Below are 19,797 nucleotides of genomic sequence, written 5' to 3'. Positions count from 1 at the left end.
AGCAAGGGCTTCGACAGCCTACCTACCACCCTTCTCAGGTCCTCTCAAATCAGTTTACAGAGCGCTCCCCGCCCACCGCAGAAAGCGAGGGCACCAACCGTCTTCCCCGTTACTCCACGCAGAAAACGACGCAGCATCAAGCCAAACGGCTTTACTGCCGACGCTGGAGGCCGAATTCGAAACGGTTCCCCAACGGCGCAAACGCGCCTCCGTCAGTTAGTTAGAGGGAAGGGAGCGCTTTATAACTGCTTCTCTGCCAAAAACCACTCCCCAAACCCCGTATCCCCGAAGACGCCGAAAGAAGCCGGGAGAGAGTAAAGATGACCGCCGCCTCTGCCTCAGCCACAGGCAGAGAAGCCGCCGCAGCAGCCTCCCCAAGAGCGCCGGGCGTTTGAATGGGCCGGAAGTGGGGGTACAGCGACTTCCGGCAGTTGGGCTGAGGCTAGAAAGGAACGTCAGGGATGGCGACCAAGAGACTCGCACGGTATGCAAGGCGGTTCTGGGCGGTGGCGGGGGATCGCTCCTGATCCGGCGCTGGCGTCCGCGTCAGTGTCCGCGGTGTTCAGCTTCCATTTTCTGCAGTTAGGGCGTGCACTGGCCAGCCTGAACTGGAAGGTCACTCTTCTGGGACTTCAGTCTCGAGCCTCAGTCAGCTCTCTGTTGGAGCGTGAAGGACCAGGGAGGGCTCTCTACTCTGTGCCCCTCAGCCAGTGTCTGCCTATTCTAGGTCTCCGGGAACATTAAGAACGGCCCTAGGGGACCATTTGGAGGTCACCGGCAGCTATCAAGATTACTCCACCTATCAAGCTGTTCACCCTACCACTTACTAGTGATCTGTTTAATTCACAGTGTGAATCATGGCCTCTTTCCTTGGACACGCTTTTCACGTTTCTAATTAATAGAAACAGTGGAATGCATTCGTGAAAGCATGGGTTTCACAGTTGGATCATCCTGGTTTCACATAGTAAATACGTGTTTTCTGGCAAATTGCCGAATTTGATTTCTCACCCATTAAATGTAGGTAGCAGAAAGGACTGTTTTGTACAGTTGTTGAGGATGAAATGAGATCACCATCTTGATTCGGTGCGTAATATGTCCGTAAAGAATCTGCCTGCAGTTCAGGAGACCGGGATTTGATCCCTGGATTGGGAAGATCCCCTGGAAAAGGAAATGGCACCCCACTCCAGTATTCTTGCCTGGAGAATTCCTTGGACAGAGGATTCCAAGAATCAGAAGACTGACTAAACTACCACCACCATTATATGGTAAAGAATCAATAGATGTTAGCCATTATTCTCAACTTCCCATCACAGGTCAAACAGGGAAGCTAGAATGAGTGGTGTCTGCCTGGTCTACCTAGCAAAGTGTTGAATAGTTTTGTCTCAGGACACTCAAGATGTCAGTAAGCTAAAGACCTCAGTAAGCATATAAGCAGATATTCGCTGGAGAAAGACAACCAGACATGACTTTCTCAATATTAGAGAAGCCATTTTGTGGTCTGAGGCTGGCCACAGTGATCCTTAAAAAAATTTTTTTTTTATTTTGTTTTTGGCTGCCCTGGGTCTTTGTTGGTGTGCGCAGGCTTTTCTCTAGTTGCAGCAAGCAGAGTCTACTCTCTAGTTGTGGTCTGCAGGTATCTCATTGAGATGGCTACTCTTTGTTTCAGAGCACAGGCTGTACGGTGCACTGGCTTTGGTAGTTGGGGAGGGCGAGCTCAGTAGTTGTGCTCCATGGGCTTAGTTGCCCCTCAACGTGTGGAGTCATCCTGGAGCAGGGATTGAACCCATGTCCCCTGCATTGGCAAGTGGATTCCTAACCACTGGACTGCCAGAGAAGTTCAGAAATTAATGCTATTAAAGAAACAAAGAATGCAGAAACAGCTGTTACCAGGCAAGAGAAGTAACAGTGGCAAAGATAATATCTCAGAAGTAAAGACTGTTAGTCCTGAGAGTTTCCTAGTGGTCCAGTGGTTAGGGCTCCCAGCTTCCATTGCAGAGGGTACAAGATTGATCCCTGCTCTGGAAACCAATATCCTGCAAGCTGCCAAAAGGAAAAAAAAAAATTCCTAGTTCTGTTTCAATGGTAAAAATTAGCCTGAAGCACTCAACCACCCAATTACCTGGAACCCAAGGGGTGATGATGTTGACCTTTTTGACTCTCTTGACTTCAATCAGCTAATGTTTAGAAGCTCAACCACCTAAGCCCTTACATGAAACATGCATGTACCCTTAGCTTAAACTTACCCAGTTTTGCAGTTTAGAGGCAACACTGGTGTGGGAAACACCAGGAAAGATCCCTAGTGTTATACTTACTTGCTGCAATTAATAAATCCTTCCTTCTGCTCTTTGCCTTGGTGGTCTTTTGGCTTGACACCTACCAAGAGGCTTCAGGTAACAAGCTATTCCCTTTCTGTGGACTTAGAATATTGCCCATAAGGATCCTTTATTATATATTACCTTACACTAGTTTTCCATGAATATCTAGTTTACTTACCCAGATATTTTAAACTCCTAGAAGACTGGACCTGCCCTCTCTCCTCTCCACTGTGCTCTTCACATAGCAAAGGCTGGAAAAAAACAAAAGCAAAATTAACTTAGGTTTTCAATGCATCTTTACAACCACTTGAGTTCCTCATTATTACTATAAAATAATAGGAGCACAGAGAAACAGTCTGTTTGCAAATATGCACTTTGAAGCCCATGCAGGGAGAATGACTTGTTAAGTCGCTTAGTCATGTCTGACTCTTTGTGACCACATGGACTGCAGTATGCCAGGCTTTTCTGTCTTTTACTGTCTCCTAAAGTTTGCTCAAACTCATGTCCATTGAGTCGATGATGCCATCCAACCATCTCATCTTCTGTTGCCCCCTTCTCCTCCTACCCTCAATCTTTCCCAGCATCAGGATCTTTTCCAATAAGTCAGCTCTTCGCATCAGGTGGCAAAAGTATTGGAGCTTCAGCTCCAGCATCAGTCCTTCCAGTGAATATTCAGGGTTGATTTCCTTTAGGATTGACTGGTTTGATCTTGCTGTCCAAGGACCTCTCAAGAGTCTTCTCCAGCACCAGAATTTGAAAGCATCAGTTCATCAGCATTCAGCCTTCTCTGTGGTCCAACTCTCACATACGTACTTGACTACTGGAAAAACCATAGTTTTGACTAGATGGACCTTTGTCGGTAAAGTAATGTCTCTGCTTTTTAATATGCTGTCTAGGTTGGCCATAGCTTTTCTTCCAAGGAGCAAGCATTTTTTGATTTCATGGCTGCAGTGATCATCCACAGTGATTTTGGAGCCCAATAAAATAAAGTCTGTCATTGTTTCCATTGTTTCCCCATCTATTTGCCACGAAGTGATGGGACCAGATGCCATCATCTTCGTTTTTTGAATGTTGAGTTTTGAGCCAGTTTTTTGATTTTCTTCTTTCACATTCATCAAGAGGCTCTTTAGTTCCTCTTCACTTTCTGCCATAAGGGTGGTGTCATCTGCATATCTGATGTTATTGATATTTCTCCCATCAGTCTTGATTCCCCCTTGAGCTTCATCCATGTCAGCATTTCTCATGATGTACTCTTCATATAAGTTAAATAAGCAGGGTGACAATATACAGCATTGACTTACTCCTTTCCCAATTGGGAACCAGTCTGTTGTTCCATGTCCAGTTCTAACTGTTGCTTCTTGACCTGCATACAGGTTTCTCAGGAGGCAGGTAAGGTGGCCTGATATTCCCATCTCTTGAAGAATTTTTGACAGTTTGTTGTGATCTACAGTCAAAGGCTTTAATGTAGTCATTGAAGCAGAAGTAGATACTTTTCTGGAATTCCCTTTTTCTATGATTCAACACATGTTGGCAATTTGATCTCTGGTTCCTCTGCCTTTTTTAAATCAAACTTGTACATCCGGAAATTTTGAGATCACGTACTGTTTGAAGCCTAGCTTGAAGAATTTTGAGCATTACCTTGCTAGCATGTGAAATGAGTGCAGTAGTTTGTGCAGTAGTTTGAACATTCTTTGGTAGAATGACTGCTAAAGTCAGAAGAGTGCAAAGAACCAAAGTCTTTTGCCCTCAAAGTCTAGTTCAGTTTCCTCTCAATCACAATACATTAGTATATTAATGAGGGTTATACCATCAGTTTGTTAACTTATGTAAACAGGAATATGAATGATTTTGTTAAACATACCTGGATTGTTTTACATTTTTAGGCAGCTTGGATTAATTAGGAGAAAATCAATTCCACCAGCAAATGGAAACCTAGGAAGAAGCAAATCTAGTAAGTAATGTGCCTCATTTCTTTACATTCTGTAGTCTTGCACTTTTAACACTGGTAAAGGACACTCTGATGTTTTGCAGAGCAGTTGTTTGACTACTTAATCATCATTGATTTTGAGTCAACATGTTGGAATGATGGGAAACGCCACCGGAGTCAGGAAATAAGTAAGTCTGAACTTGACTGCCAATGGCCAAAGATCCCCTGGAGAAGGGCACAGCAACCCACTCTAGTATTCTTGCCTGGAGAATCCCATGGACAGAGGGGCCTGGTGGGCTGCAGTCCATAGTGTTGTTGGACATGACTGAAGCAACTTAGCACACAGCACACACAATGCTAAATAAGAAAACAAAATGATCTGTGGATTGGTAATTTACTATGAAATCTGATGACAAAAAAGACAAAAAAAACCTAATACTTAAGTGTGTCATCATATAAAATAATTGTTTCAAAATCTCAAATACATAGAAATTGATTAAAAAAATACCTTTGCAAAAAGAACTATGTTTCAACTTTCATATGGTCTTCTAGTTATGGAAATACATTCAAGAGTTTTAAATAGATATACATGTAACTTTAATAGTTTGATTTATTCTTTGGCATAATTTTATATAACCATTACATTACACTGCTTTGGTCATTTTAATGTGCTGTCACTAAAACAATGATTATTTAATAATACTATGTGAAGATAATATCAATATATACTTAATTTAAAGTGATTGCAGCATTAGTTTAACAATTATGTATTCAACTGTCATTTGATGATTCTTTCATGTAGTTGAATTTCCAGCTGTATTACTGAACACATCAACTGGAGAGATTGAATCTGAGTTCCATGCTTATGTTCAGCCTCAGGAACATCCAATTCTTTCTGAATTTTGCGTGGAACTGACAGGCATAAAGCAGGTATGCCCTCTCTTTTTCCCACTTCTCATCCTCCCATTGCAACAAAAAACAAGCAGGAAAGATGTAAATATTAAAACTCAGAAAGAAAATAAAAGCTATATGCCATGTGGAATTAGATTCATTCACTGTTAGAAATACTGTCCCCTCCAGAAGCCCATTGGAATCTTTAAAAATCAGAAAAAACTGGACTTCCACAGTGGTCCAATGATTATGACTCTGTACTCCCACTGCAGAGGTTGTGGGTTTGATCCCTGGTTGAGAAATTAAGATTCCCCCATGGTATAGCCAAAAAAAAAAATTGGAAAGAATAGTGTTATAAAAATGTATATCAAATATATTTTATCAAAATTAAGTGATATCAGATTTCTGCCTATCAGGATATCTTTATTGTATTTCTGTGTGATTTTAGATTACTCAATGTAATTTTTCTTATCTTGCAGAATTCTAATTGTTGTATTATCTCTCTCCTATGTGTTTTAACATCTTTTCACTAGATAAACTGCCAGCTAAAACCTCTTCTTCCTTGTTGTATATCCTCCTCATAGTGCCTAATTATGTGTGCAATAATTATGGAATTCAGTTATTGAATTCAGATTATATGACTTTATTTAGGCTCAAGTTGATGAAGGAGTCCCTCTGAAGATTTGTTTATCTCAGTTCTGTAAATGGATTCAGAAGATTCAGCAACAGAAGAAAATTATTTTTGCTACTACAGTGTCAGATATTTCCACTTCTGAAGTAAAATTATGTGCGTTTGTTACTTGGTCAGGTAAAAAAAATAACTTATATTTAGCAATCATTAATGAGTAGCATTGCCACTAGGTAATTCTTTATCTCTAGTAAGAATTACACTTGTTACCTTCCTGGCCACAAAAAGAAATCTTAAATGTCTAGCATGACGTTAACCAACAAAAGTAAACTTATTCATATTTTAAAATTTTTAAACACCTTTAAAAGTTAAGCTCTAAATTTTAAGAATCTTTCTAGATTTCTCTATTCTCCTGAATCTGGGCAAAGACCGGTGAAAGATTTTTTATCATGGTATTTCTACAACTTTGATAAAAAGAATCCATATTCACCTTGCAATCTTTGCTTTTATACTTTCACGCTTCTAATGTAGACATCAAGGGAAAAAATGGGCCATTTAAAGTACATCTTTTATATGCCCTGATAGAGCATTGCCATTAATAGTCATTGTTAACAGTGCTCTGTCACTGACAGCATAGCATTGATAATTGTGTATGAGTCTGTATGATCAGGCCATTCAAGATGGCTGTTCTTTTGTTCTCTGTATACCCCTGCTTGACCTATACCCTACTCATATCAGTGACCTCCCCTCTTAATACATACTTGCCCTTAGCCCCAGCTAGTGATTGTTCTAATCTTTAGATCTTTAGACCAGAATCTTTATCTCCACCATGATAGCTTATCAAAGGGACATGAGGGCTTTCTCCTCAGCTGGTTTCCCTGGTAACTGATGAACCAACTGATGTCAATTCCCTCTATAACTGGTAAAACCTTGCCGAAGACTGCTGCCATCATGTCCTGCCCACCATCTGCTTCACATGATGGAGTATGCTCTAAGACCATGCTTCAGACATGTACAATCCCCCTGTTCATTAAACCCTTGATGTCTCTGTCACTGACTCTGGGCTCTTTCTTTGGTCTTGAGGTTGGGCAAGTACAGTGCTTGCATGGCTGTGGGGTATAGCCCAACAGGGTCCCTGTAAGATGTTTGGTTTCTCAGTTACATTAATATTTTCTAGAATGTTGAAAGCAGATAATCTTTTCCATCTAAGCCTTGTGATGTGACACCTTACTCTTCTTTCTGAAATGTCAATGTGTTTTACTGGGCTTTTAAGAAATCATTTTGAAACTTAGTTACTGACCTAATTTCTTACTAGTAAGTTATGAGTAATTTTTAAATATTAGGGCAAAAAAATCTTACTCTTCTATTATGTGTTGCATAGTATATAATATATACCATATGTTGTATATGCTATATATAAAATATAGTATAGTGTATGTTGTTATATATTATTCTAAGTTCTGTTTTATGTCGACTTTCAGCATTTTGTTTATAAATAATAGCGTAAGTAAAAACCGTTAGCATCATTGACTTTGTTCTAATATTCTTGATGCAGACTGGGACTTGGGGGTTTGCCTGGAGTATGAATGTAAAAGAAAACAACTGTTAAAACCTGTGTTCCTTAATTCTTGGATTGATCTCAGAGTAACTTACAAGGTAAGGGAGCATGTTCACTTTCCTTCTGTTGAAAAGTTATTAAACTTTATCCTACACATAGGCTTCCCTGATAGCTCAGTTGGTGAAGAATCCACCTGCAATTCAGGGGATCCCAGTTTGATTCCTGGATCAGAAAGATCTGCTGGAAAAAGGATAGGCTACCCACTCCAGTATTCTTGGGCATCTCTTGTGGTTCAGCTGGTAATGCAAATCCCTGGGTTGGGAAGATCCCCTGGAGAAGGGAAAAGCTACCTACTCCAGTATTCTGGCCTGGAGAATTCCAAGGACTGTATAGTTCATGGGGCTGTAAAGAGTCGGACACGACTGAGCGACTTTCACTTCACACATGGGTATGGGTTTCTACAAACAAAATATTTTGTTTTGAAGCATCCATATAAATACTTTTCTTAAAGTATATAAAAACAACACAAAAATAAGCACATTTCAAATCTAATAGAATAAAAATCATGAGAAGTAAATGGCTAACTGTATAGCCTTTCACATAGTAATTATTTTTTAAAATATATTGTCTTTTATTTGACTAGATTTTCTATAGAAGAAAACCAAAAGGACTCAGTGGTGCCCTGCAGGAAGTAGGAATGCAATTCTTGGGGCGAGAACATTTTGGTTAGTATATCTTGAGATTAATTTTATTATGTAAGTCATTTTATTTTTATACAGTCTTTCATTTGCATCTCATTTTTCAATGATGTCATTAACAAAGAATATCCTCAGCCTGGAAAAAGCCCTAGTCTATACATTCAGATTATTTCCAAGATTTTCAAATTACCACTTCCTTAAATTATTGTAAAGTTTTATATAAGACTGTTATCTAGAGGATTTCTAGTTTCTTAAAAAAAAATGAAAAGAATTAGCCATATCAAATGGAGACTGTAAACAAATGCCCAAATAATAGAGTAGACTAGTGAAAAAACTGAACAAGACGATTAGATTATGCATAAAACATGATCCCTACAGAATGTTGGTGATATTTTTTATATATATTTTAGTTTTATTCAATTATAGTTGATTGACAATGTTGTGTTCATTTCAGGTGTACAGTAAAATGATTGTTACATACATATACATGTATTCTTTGTTAGATTCTTTTCTCATTTGGGTTATCATAGAATATTGATTAGAATTTCTTGTGCTATACAGTAGGTCCTTGTTGGTTATCTATCTTATAAATGGTAGTGTGTGTATTTTGATTTATACCTCACCCCTTTTCCCCCTCATATCTGAAAGTCTGTTTTTGTTCTGTAAATAAGTTCATTTATATCTTTTTTAAAAATCAGATTCCATGTATGAGTGATATCATATTTGTCTTTCTGTCTGATATACCTCATGTAGTATGATAATCTTTAGGTCAGTCCATGTGACTACAAATGGCATTATTTCATTCCTTTTTATGGATGAGTAATGTTCAATTGTATATATGTGCCACATCTTCTGTATCCATTCCTCTATTGAACATTTAAATTGCTTCCATGTCTTGGCTGTTATAAACAGTGGTGCAGTGAACATTGGGGTACATATATCTTCAGATTATGGTCTTCCCTGAATATATGCCCAGGAGTGGGATTGCTGGATCATAATGGTAGTTCTATTTTTAGTTTTTTTAAGGTATCTGCATACTGTTCTGTAGTGGTTGTACCAATTTACATTCCTACTGACAAGGTAGAAGGGCTCCCTTTTCTCCACAGCCTTTCCAGCATTTATTGTTTGGAGACTTTTTGATGATGGCAATTCTGACTGGCGTGAGATGATACCTCATTGTAGCTTTAATTTGCAATTCTCTGATAATAAGTGATGTTGAATATCTTTTCATGTGCTTTTGGCCATCTGGTGTGTCTTTGGAGAAATGTTTGTTTGGATCTTCTGTCCATTTTTCAATTGGGTGATTTGGTTTTTTGGCATAGAGCTGCATGAGTTATTTATTTTGTTTGTTTATTTTGAAGATTAATCTCTTGCTTGTTGCTTCATTTGCACATATTTTCTCTGATTCTGTGAGTTGTCTTTTCATTTTGTTTATTGGTTTCTTTGCTATGCAAAACATTTAAATTTAATTAGGTCCCAATTGTTTATTTTTATTTTCATTTTCATCACTCTAGCAGGTAGATCAAAATAAAAACTGCTGTGATTTATGTCAGAGAATGTTCTGCCTGCATATCCCTCTAAGAGTTTTATGGTGTCTGGGCTTACATTTAGGTCTTTGATCCATTTTGAGTTTATTTTTTGTGTATATTGTTAAAGAGTATTCTAATTTTGCTCTTTTACATGTAGCTGTCCAGTTTTCTCAGCATCATTTATTGAAGAGACTGTTTTTTTCTCCATTGTATATTCTTGCATCCTCTATCATAGATTAATTGACCATGGGTATATGAATTTATCTCTAGGTTTTCTATCTTGTTCCATTGATCTATATATCTGTTTTTGTGCCAGTTTAATACTATTTTGATTACTATAGCTTTGTAGTATAGTCTGAAGTCAGGAAGCCTGTTTCCCCTAGCTCGGTTTTTGGTTTTTTTTTTTGATCAAGATTGCTTTGGTGATTTGGGGTCTTTTGTGTTTTCCTACAAATTGTAACTTTTTTTTTGTTCTAATTCTGTGGAAAATGCCACTGATAATTTGGTAGGAATTGCATTGAGTTTGTATATTGCTTTGGATAGTATGATCACTTCACAATATTGGTGCTTCCAGTCTAAGAACACAGTATATCTTTCCATCTGTTTGTGTTATCTTTGATTTCTTTCAGCAGTATCATAAGATATGCTGTATTTCATATAACACTGTGAAGTGTTCTGAGTATATGTCTTTTGTCTCCTGAGGTAGGTTTATTCCTAGGTATTTTATTCTTTTTGATGCAGTGGTGAATGAGGTTGTTTCTTTAATTTCTCTTTATGCTCTTTCATTGTTAGTGTATAAGAATGCAAGATTTCTGTGTGTTGATTTTGTATCTTGAAATTTTACCAGATTTGTTGATGAACTCTAGTAGTCTTCTGGTAGCATCTTTAGGATTTTCTATGACTAGTATCATGTCATCAGCAGCCAGTATCAGTTTTACTTCTTCTTTTCCAATTTGGATTCCTTTTATTTGGTTTTTTTCTTTTCTGATTGTGATGGCTAGGACTTCTAAAACTATGTTGAATAAAAATGGTGAGAGTGGATATTCCTGCCTTGTTCCTGATCTTAGAGGGAATGCTTTCAGCTTTTCACCATAGAGAATGATGTTAGCTGTGGGTTTGTGATATATGGCCTTTATTATTTTAGGGTAAGTTCTCTCTATTCCCACTTCCTTCAGAGCTTTTATCATAAATGGGTGTTGAATTTTTGTCAAAATCTTTTTCTGCATCTATTAAGATAATCATGTGGTTTTATTTTTTAGTCTTTTTATTTTAGAGCATAGTTGATTAATAATGTTATTAGTTTCAGGTATACAGCAAAGTGATTCAGCTCTACATATACGTGTATCTGTTCTTTTTCAAGAAGGCAATGGCACCCCACTCCAGTACTCTTGCCTGGAAAATCCCATGGGCGGAGGAGCCTGGTAGGCTGCAGTCCATGGGGTCGCTAAGAGTCAGACACGACTGAGCGACTTCACTTTCACTTTTCACTTTCATGCATTGGAGAAGGAAATGGCAACCCACTCCAGTGTTCTTGCCTGGAGAATCCCAGGGACGGGGGAGACTAGTTGGCTGCCATCTGTGGGGTTGCACAGAGTCGGACACGACTGAAGCGACTTAGCAGCAGCAGCAGCATTCTTTTTCAAATCCTTTTCCCACTTAGGTTGTTACACAATATTGAGCTGAGTTCCCTGTGCTATACAGAAGTTGCTGATTATTCTTTTTTAAAAAAATATTTATTTTTATTTATTTATTTGGCTATCCTGGGTCTTGGAAGAAAGCAATGGCACCCCACTCTAGTACTCTTGCCTGGCAAATCCCATGGACAGAGGAGCCTAGTAGGCTGCAGTCCATGGGGTCGAGAAGAGTCAGACACGACTGAACGACTTCCCTTTCACTTTTCACTTTCACGCATTGGAGAAGGAAATGGCAACCCACTCCAGTGTTCTTGCCTGGAGAATCCCAGGGACGGGGGAGCCTGGTGGGCTGCCATCTATGGGGTCACACAGAGTCTGACACGACTGAAGTGATTAGCAGCAGCATACTGGGTCTTAGCTGTGGCACATGGGATATTTGGTCTTTGTCGTAGCATGCAGAATCTTTAGTTACCAGCATGTGGAATGTAGTTCCCTAACCAGGGATCCCAGCCCCCTGCAGAGTGTTAGCCACTGGACTACCAAGGAAGTCCCCATCCATTTTATTTTTGTTTTAATTTTTGTTGTTTGTTTTTTTTTTTAACTTTTTATTTTGTATTGGAGTATAGCCAGTTAACAAACTATGTTATGATAGTTTCAGGTGAATAGTGAAGAGACTCAGCCATACATGTAAATGTATCCATTCTCCCCAAACTCCCCTTCCATCCAGGCTTCCATATAACACTGAGCAGCGTTCCATGTGCTACACAGTAGGTCTGTGTTGGTTATCCATTTTAAATATAGCAGAATGTATATGTCAATCCCAAACTCCTAACTATCCCTCCCCCATCATTCCACCTGTTACCATAAGTTCTTTCTCTAAGTCTCTGAGTCTGTTACTATTTTGTAAATAAGTTCATTTGTATATATAGGTAGATAGATAGATTGTACATGTAAGTGATAACAGGATATTTCTTTGTCTAACTTACTTCAGTCAGTGTATCTAAGTCCATCCATGTTGTGGCAAAGGCCTTATTTCATTCTTTTTAATGGCTGGGTAATATTCCTTTGGGTTTCCCTGATGCCTCAGTGGTAAAAAATCTGCCTGCAATGTAGATATGAGTTTGATCTCCGTGTTGGGAAGATTCCCTGGAGAAGCAAATGACAACCCACTCCAATACTCTTGCCTGGGAAATCCCTGGTGAGCTACAGCCCAGAAGAGTCAGACATGACTTAGTGACTATAACTACCACAAATAATATTCCGTTGTATATATGTACCACATCTTCTTTATTCATTGTTCTGTCAATGGGCATTTAGATTGTTTCAATGTCTTGGCTATTGTAAACAGCACTGCAGTGAGCATTGGGGTGCATGTATCCTTTCGGACCATGTTTTTCTCCAGATACATGCTCAGGAGTAGGGTTTCAGGATCATATGGTCGCTGTGTTTTTAGTTTCTTTAGGAACTCACTTATGTTTTCCATAGTGGCTATACCAGTTTACATTCCCACCAACAATGTAGGAGGGTTTCCTCTTCACACCCTCTCCAGCATTTACTGTTTGTGAATTTTTTGATGATAGCCATTCTGACTGGTGTGAGGTGAGGGATCTCTAGTTTTAATTTGCGTTTCTCTGATAATTTGCGTTTCTCTGATAATTAGTGATGTTGAATATCTTTTATGTGCCTCTCGGCCATCTGTATGTCTTCTTTGGAAAAATGTCTATTTAGGTCTTCTGCCCATTTTTTGATTGGGTTGTTTATTTTGATGATATTTAGCTGCATGAACTGTTTGTAAATTTTGGAGACTGATACCTTGTCTGTCATATCATCTGCAAATATTTTCTCCCATTCTGTGAGTTATCTTTTCATTTTGTTTATGGTTTCCTTTGCTGTGCAAAAGCTTTTGAATTTAATTAGATCCCATTTATTTCTTTTGTTTTTATTTCCATTACTCAGAAACAGATCAAAAAAGATATTGCTGTGATTTATGTCAAAGAGTGTTCTGTGTTTTTCTCTAAGAATTTTATAGTGCCCAGTCTCACATCTATGTCTTTAACTCATTTTGAGCTTATTTTTATGTATGGTGTTAAAGAATGATACCTAGAGACAAAAAGAAAGCACAGTCATCTAAAACCTATGGGCTGGAGCCAAAGAAGTCCTAAGGGAAGTTTGTAGCAATACAGTCTTACTTCAAGAAACAAGAAAGTCTCAAACAACCTATTCCTACACCTAAAGCAATTAGAGAAAGAAGAACAAACAAAACCTAAAGTTAGTAGATGGAAATAAACCATGAACATCAGACAGAAATAAATGAAATAGAAACAAAGCAATAGCAAAAATCAGTGAACCTAAAAGCTGGTTCTTTGAAAAGATAAAATTGAGAAACCTTTAGCCTGACTCATCCAGAAAAAAAGGGAGAGGACTCAAATCAACAAAATTAGAAATGAAAAAAGAATTACAGCTGACATCACAGAAGTACAAAGGATCATAAGAGACTACTACCAGCCACTCTGTGGCAATAAAATGAACATCCTGGAAGAAATGAACAAATTCCTAGAAAGATACAGTCTCCCAAGGCCAAACCAGGAAGAAACAGAAAATAATTATGAACAGACCAATCCCAGTACTGAAATCAAAACTGATTAAAAAACTCCTAACAAACAAAAGTTCAGGACCAGATGACTAAATGTGGGAAATCTTTCATTGGTGAGGCTGCCACAGCTTTCCACAAGACCATTTTATATGATGAAATTTAGTAGATGATCATAAAACCAACTGTATGTTCCAATTTCTGCTTAACTGGTAGTTTATTTCTTTACATATGTACCACTAAATTCAGTCTTTGATATCTCTTTCCTCAGGGTTGGATGATTCTCGGAATACTGCCCTTCTTGCTTGGAAAATGATCAGGGATGGTTGCTTAATGAAGATTACAAGGTCTTTGAACAAGGTTAGTGGTGTCTTGCCTCTTTATTCCGTTATTTCAAACTCCAGAAGTAATTATAGGCTAACTGAAATGTAGATGTTATGTATGCTGTCATTTATAGATCAATCGGTGCTGACATTTTTCTTTTTTGTCATATTATATAATACTAAAGAAATTATGAATGCAGGGTTTCTAAAATTGTTGGTTTTATCTGTGGAATCTTAGGTTTCCACTAAGAGGATTCCTAACATTTTCACCAGAAATTTGAATATGGATCAAGTTGAAGAAACATCAACCTGTACCAATAACACTCATGATCCCAGCATATATGGTGGGGAGCCTAAAAATTCAATAAAACCTTACAAGAAAATTCAAATGAAGTCAGTTGGTGTGAATTCTCCTATAAAGGTACAGCAGGATCAGTTACAACAAAAGGACAGCATAAAAGCAGGTCTTTGCAATGTCAGAAGCTGTTTATCTCTCTCTAATGCTACTAAGTCCTGGACTTCTCTGGGGCAGTTGCAGTCTTCCAGCCGGAATACACCTATGCAGAAGCAAATAAACCAACATCTTGCATTTAATACCAATTCTAAGTCTTTAGCAGTTGGTTCAGAACTGGTACCTGTTTCAACTACCATTTCATCTTTTAATAATGTTTCTGATATAGAAGTGAGTTCTGCTCTTGACTGTTTACCTATGTTGGCTGATTGGGAGGATGTAGCTTTACTGCCAGCATCTCAGCCCGAGCAAAATATATCTTGTATACCTCTTGTTAGTGACTCAAATGTAGACACTTCACTTAATTCTGGAGAAAGAGTAATGGTTTTAGAAGAATCTGAAATGTTAAGTCATGAAAACTTTGGAGGCACAGAAGAAACTCCTCAAAAATCTGTTACCTCTAAGTCTATTGTATATAAGAGTCCCCACACTACTATTTATAATGTAAAGGAAGCCAAAGATCCAGGTTCAGATACTTTTGGCTTTAAATTACCTGAACGTAAATCAAGTAATTTCAACAGTGTTAATTCCAATGTGTCTCATCCTTTAGTTTTGGGGAAACATCGTCTTTGTTTAGATGATAGTAAAAGGAATCCATCCAGTCCTCCACTTTTCCCACCAGCTAAAAAACAGACTTTCACTATTCATGAAGAAAAGCCTGCATCATCTAATGACTCCCCAGGAGCAATTTCTTCCTGGAAGATTCTCCCTTCTGTCTTAACTTCTACAGTTAATCTGCAAGAGCCTTGGAAGAGTAGAAAAATAACACCTCCTTTATGCAAGTGTGGCCGAAGATCTAAGAGACTTACTGTTTCTAATAATGGACCAAACCATGGAAAAGTCTTCTATTGTTGTCCTGTTGGGAAGTACCAAGAAAAGAGAAAATGTTGTGGCTATTTCAAGTGGGAACAAACACTTCAAGAGGAAAGAGCGAACAGTATAGTTCTATCTGATTCCCCAGGAGGACTCACTTTTAGTTCTTTAGAAACAAACCTTATTTGTGACAGAAATGTAAATTTCTCTACTAAAAATTCATTGAGACTCAGACCTTCAATGAGAAATTGACCTTTTTTATGTCTAAACTATGTTTTTACTTCAGTGTGACTTTTAGTGCAGTAAAGAGAAAAAAGTGTGTATAGGGCTACATGTTGTGAGGACTTTGCATATCTGAGCTCTGTGAGCTACTCTGGGGCTATTCAGCACATTCACACACACACACACACACTGAAAATAGAAAAAAATAATATCACAGCCTTCTAATTTCATTCACCAGTTATCTAATTTGTCTTCTTTCCATGTATGAATCCTGATTGTCCCCTGAATTTCCACACATGAGTATGCTGATAATGTCTTACGCTATTTTATTTATATTTCATATATTAACTGTTACCAAACTTATCACACTTTTTTGAAGAACCACAAATTAAATACTTGGTAAACTGTATTTATTAGATTAAATATAATAGCAATATTAATACATGATATCCTATTTCTTTATATTGAATTATAATTGTCATACAATATTATATCAATTTCAGGTGTACAATATATGATATCCTTTTACACTTAGACCTTGAAACGAATTTTAAATTATTTTTAAATTATGTGAATAACAGTGTGACCAATAAAAAATCCCTACACTATTTTCAGGTAGATACTTGTACTTTGAGAATTATGATAATCTATTATTTAAGACTTTTCTAAAAACTTTATAACTTGTTTCATTTTATTTCACCCCTTAAAAATTGGTTCTGATTTATAGTCAGTATATCGGTAGAATTACTCAACTAAGATCTGAAATTCAATAGGTCAGAGATTTAGTTCAGAAATTGCTTCTACACTATGTGTTTAAAAATTCCTCAACAACTGGTGGTATTCTTTTTATATTACCAAATTTTAAAAACATTGACACTGATGCAGAGGAATTTATTGAATGTTTTATTTCAGAATCCAGCCTGTGAGGTTATAACCACAGGCTATTTTAAATCAATTAGTTCATAAGCATACTATCACATTTTTTACCACCGTTTCATAATCTTTGATTTTACAGAGTCTTATTTTTTAGAGACCATCATAATTACTGGAATAGACTTAAATTGTTTCCCATTCTTTCTTCCTCAGTTCGTTTCTTTTTATCTTCCCACTAATAGTCTTTGGCAGCTCCTGAATAAATTCTACCTGTAGATATCCAAGGGAAGAAAATTAGGCCAGAAGTTTTCATCTTTAGACAAAGTCAATTATGTAACAGTTCTATTATGAACTCTAGGTGAAAGAATCAGGACACCAATTGGGAGGTTTTTTTGATAAAAGCCAAAAAAGGGAGAATGGATATTGTTGAGGATATTTTTTGTGATATTTAGTATTTACTATAAGTCCAGTAAGCCAAATGATCCTACAAATTAGGTTAAGAGTTTCACTTTAATCTCAAAGATTCTGTTTCTTATCCATGTCATTAGTTCAGTTTGAAATGTTTGGTATAGCACATTTCAAGAGAATGTTCATTAAAATGGAAAAAATAAACAGCTAAAAATTTCCAGAATACTAAGCAAATATTGTTCTTAATTAGAGTACCTACCTTTCTGGGATATTTGTAAGGTGCTGTATTTCTTTTTACATGCTCCTGAATCTCCTTTTTTAGTTGTTCTTGATCATGTGACTTGTAATCAGGATTCAGAACAATAAAAGCCTTTACTACCTAAAATAAATATTTGAATGATGAGTTGTATATTTTTATGTTTCAATGTATCTTTCTCTTAACTTGAGAATCTAAATAAATACATCATGTGGTGAGCCAAAATGTTTATTAGAGTCTGATCTCAGCTTTATGCTCTTAAGCCAGCCAGTTGACTCCCACACCTAGATTTTGTATCTAATGTGTGCGTGTGTGCTCAGTTACTCAGTTGTCTCCAACTCTGTGACCCCATGGACTGTTGCCTGCCAGGCTCCTCTGTCCATGGAATTTTCCAGACAAGAACACTGGAGCAGATTGCCGTTTCCTACTCCAGGGGATCTTAATACAACAGAGCTTTTGGAACCCCTACTTTGATTTTGATCTATACTTGAACTGTCTCATCTCACTACATCTTAAACTACTTTCTGATGTGTTTCTGATCATCTCTGCTCTTGACTTCTTGCCTCATCTGTTATCCCCTTCAAAAAATTTTCTTTTGGAAACTTGGTAGTGCACTAAGCACAGTCTTTTATAAAACAACCCATCCTGATCTAGTCTAGCTTATAGGTCATCACACTCAGTACGGTCCTAATAAACAGTCTTCTCACTGGGTTTGCCATATCCTTGTTAAAAGAAACAGTTTGCTGAGACTGTCCACTCTTTATTTCATAGACACTTCTGTTGATGCAAGGCAGTTGTGTATGTGTGTCTATGCATGTATATAATTTTATTGTATTCATTGTTCGACATTTCATAAAATTTATTTGTATTTATGCTTGTTCTATTGCTTATCAACATTTTTATGAATTAAAAAATTGCATCCTTGCTATAAGTGAATTGTGCAAAGGCAAGTTATTTTAAGAACTAGTGTTTGTAATTACTGGTTTGCATATTGATGACTCATGCACCTTGGATAAAATCTAACTTATCTTTATAGAATTCTTTATAAACCATTACAGCAAAATGATAAATTAATAAAGAAAAATCTAACATGGTTAAAAGCATGAACTCTGAAGTATACAACCTGGATTTGAGTCACACTTTGCCTATAATCTCAGGCAAGTAAGGACACATCTCTGCCTCAGTTTCCTTCTCTGTGAAAGGAGTTTATGAGGATTAAGTAAATTATAACCATACCTGGAACATACATACTAAGTCATTAAAAATATAAGGTATCAGTTGTAGTAATTTCTTTTGCACAGAATTTCAGGGAAACTTTGAAGCCCACTTACAGATTTTAGGTTAAAAAAATCTTATACTTCTAGTACTACAACTAATACCTAATATTTTTAATGAGTTAATATGTTCTGAGTATTGTTATAAGCCCTATACCTATATTAACTTATTTAATCCTCACAAACTTTTTTAAAAATAAAGATCATTTTTAATTTTATTCTCCAGAGAAAACCAGCAAAGTGGTGTGAATTATTCCCATTTTTCCTAAGACATTTATATTTAAAATTGGAACCCTGCTGTACATTACAACTTTATATCCTTCTCTCTTTTTGTAATTTTTTTGTTGAAGTATAGTTGGTTAACTGTTTTGTTAGTTTCAGGTGTACAGCAAAGTGATTCAGATATAGATAAGATATAGTTTTTTTCAGATTCTTTTCCCTTATAGATTTATTACAAAATATGGAGTGTAATTCCCCTCACAGAATCCTTTTACAGAGGAGGAAATGATGACTGATGTTAGGGGAGAGACTCATTCCACCTACTGATGGCATTCAGAGCAAAGGGACAAACTTCAATAATCCCTAAATCTTTTCCCTACTTGCATTACTGGAATGTGGAATATTATTGACCATGCCTGGCAAAAAGTACCTGAAGAGTGGCATGGAATCTTTAAACCCAGACTACCATGTGATCAACCCCAACAGAAGTGAGCTTTCAGGACTTCTGCCTTATTTATTATTTCCTGAAGCCTCTACTTACTGACCAACCCAGCTTGCTTCTGGTTACTTAGTTCCTATTTCTGACCTTGTTCCTAGTCCTGATATCTGATGCCAGCCTATCCTCAGCTAGGGGCCATGTTAGTTTCCAGATCTGGGTAACAACTTGAACCTATCTAATTAGCTTCTGACTTCCCTGGTGGCTCAGACGGTAAAGCGTCTGTCTACAATGTGGGAGACCCAGGTTCGATCCCTGGGTGGGGAAGATCTCCTGGAGAAGGAAATAGCAAACCCACTGCAGTATTCTTGCCTGGAAAATCCCATGGACGGAGGAGCCTGGTAGGCTACAGCCCATGGGGTCGCTTCTGGTGTGAACCTGGGTTGTCGGCATTCACACTGTCTTTGCCCCAGTACTCCATGGAGAGGATTCAAATTCTTTATAGAGTGTATATTTTCAGTCTCATTCTGTAGCAGTTCATTCTAATTAGCATATTTCTATCTGACTAGCATATTTAATAATGAGTCTCTAAATTACATAATTAGTGAATGAATCATTTAGGTAATTCTGTTTCAATGAACTACTGTTTAAAAGTATGTGTTAGACTGCCAACAAACTAAGGGAGAGACCTC

At 37.3% G+C, this 19,797-nt stretch overlaps 3 protein-coding genes across 11 annotated transcripts in view; 1 reads left to right on the top strand and 2 right to left on the bottom strand.

The window, feature by feature from the left end:
- REXO5 (RNA exonuclease 5) overlaps positions 1-235 on the bottom strand; it is an 89,574-nt gene extending 89,339 nt beyond the window's left edge. For 5 of the 7 annotated variants that reach the window (XM_070779181.1, XM_070779178.1, XM_070779182.1 and 2 more), the window contains exon 1: positions 23-160. The gene's annotated coding sequence lies outside the window, so the exon portion shown is untranslated. Of the gene's footprint in view, positions 1-22 lie in introns of all 7 variants that reach the window. The other 2 variants (XM_070779180.1, XM_070779179.1) reach the window with 2 other exon arrangements.
- A 111-nt stretch (positions 236-346) lies between these two features.
- ERI2 (ERI1 exoribonuclease family member 2) lies at positions 347-18,112 on the top strand. 3 transcript variants are annotated; one of them, XM_019987735.2, is made up of 9 exons: positions 347-484; positions 4,199-4,266; positions 4,347-4,430; positions 5,045-5,172; positions 5,785-5,920; positions 7,317-7,417; positions 7,963-8,044; positions 14,042-14,130; positions 14,332-18,112. In XM_019987735.2, the coding sequence occupies exons 1-9, from the start codon at positions 462-464 to the stop codon at positions 15,667-15,669; spliced, it is 2,049 nt and encodes a 682-aa protein (XP_019843294.2). In that variant the 5' UTR covers positions 347-461; the 3' UTR covers positions 15,670-18,112. The 3 variants fall into 3 exon arrangements, with proteins under 3 accessions (XP_019843294.2, XP_019843293.2, XP_070635287.1); XM_019987734.2 differs by having other exon boundaries at positions 5,785-5,941; XM_070779186.1 differs by lacking the exon at positions 4,347-4,430 and having other exon boundaries at positions 5,785-5,941.
- Positions 16,527-19,797, bottom strand: part of ACSM3 (acyl-CoA synthetase medium chain family member 3) — a 56,446-nt gene continuing 53,175 nt past the window's right edge. Inside the window, exons 13-14 of the mRNA XM_019987736.2 lie at positions 17,180-17,299; positions 16,527-16,782 (exon numbers count right to left, since the gene is read on the bottom strand). Coding sequence (XP_019843295.2) covers positions 16,696-16,782; positions 17,180-17,299 — 207 coding nt within the window. The 3' untranslated portion in view covers positions 16,527-16,695. The remainder of the gene's footprint in view (positions 16,783-17,179; positions 17,300-19,797) is intronic.

This window comes from Bos indicus, chromosome 25 (genome assembly GCF_029378745.1).
Source record: "Bos indicus isolate NIAB-ARS_2022 breed Sahiwal x Tharparkar chromosome 25, NIAB-ARS_B.indTharparkar_mat_pri_1.0, whole genome shotgun sequence".
Taxonomy (NCBI): domain Eukaryota; kingdom Metazoa; phylum Chordata; class Mammalia; order Artiodactyla; family Bovidae; genus Bos; species Bos indicus.
Note: the sequence above shows the minus strand (reverse complement) of the source record. Positions and strands in the feature narration are given on the sequence as shown.

What these genes read in the sequence shown, in the direction of transcription:
- ERI2 (XM_019987734.2), top strand. Translation starts at nt 462, where the DNA reads ATGGCGACCAAGAGACTCGCACG. An exon ending in AACTGACAGGCATAAAGCAG is followed by an intron (nt 5,173 to 5,784) that starts GTATGCCCTCTC and finishes GACTTTATTTAG; the next exon opens with GCTCAAGTTGATGAAGGAGT. An exon ending in CTTGGGGCGAGAACATTTTG is followed by an intron (nt 8,045 to 14,041) that starts GTTAGTATATCT and finishes CTCTTTCCTCAG; the next exon opens with GGTTGGATGATTCTCGGAAT.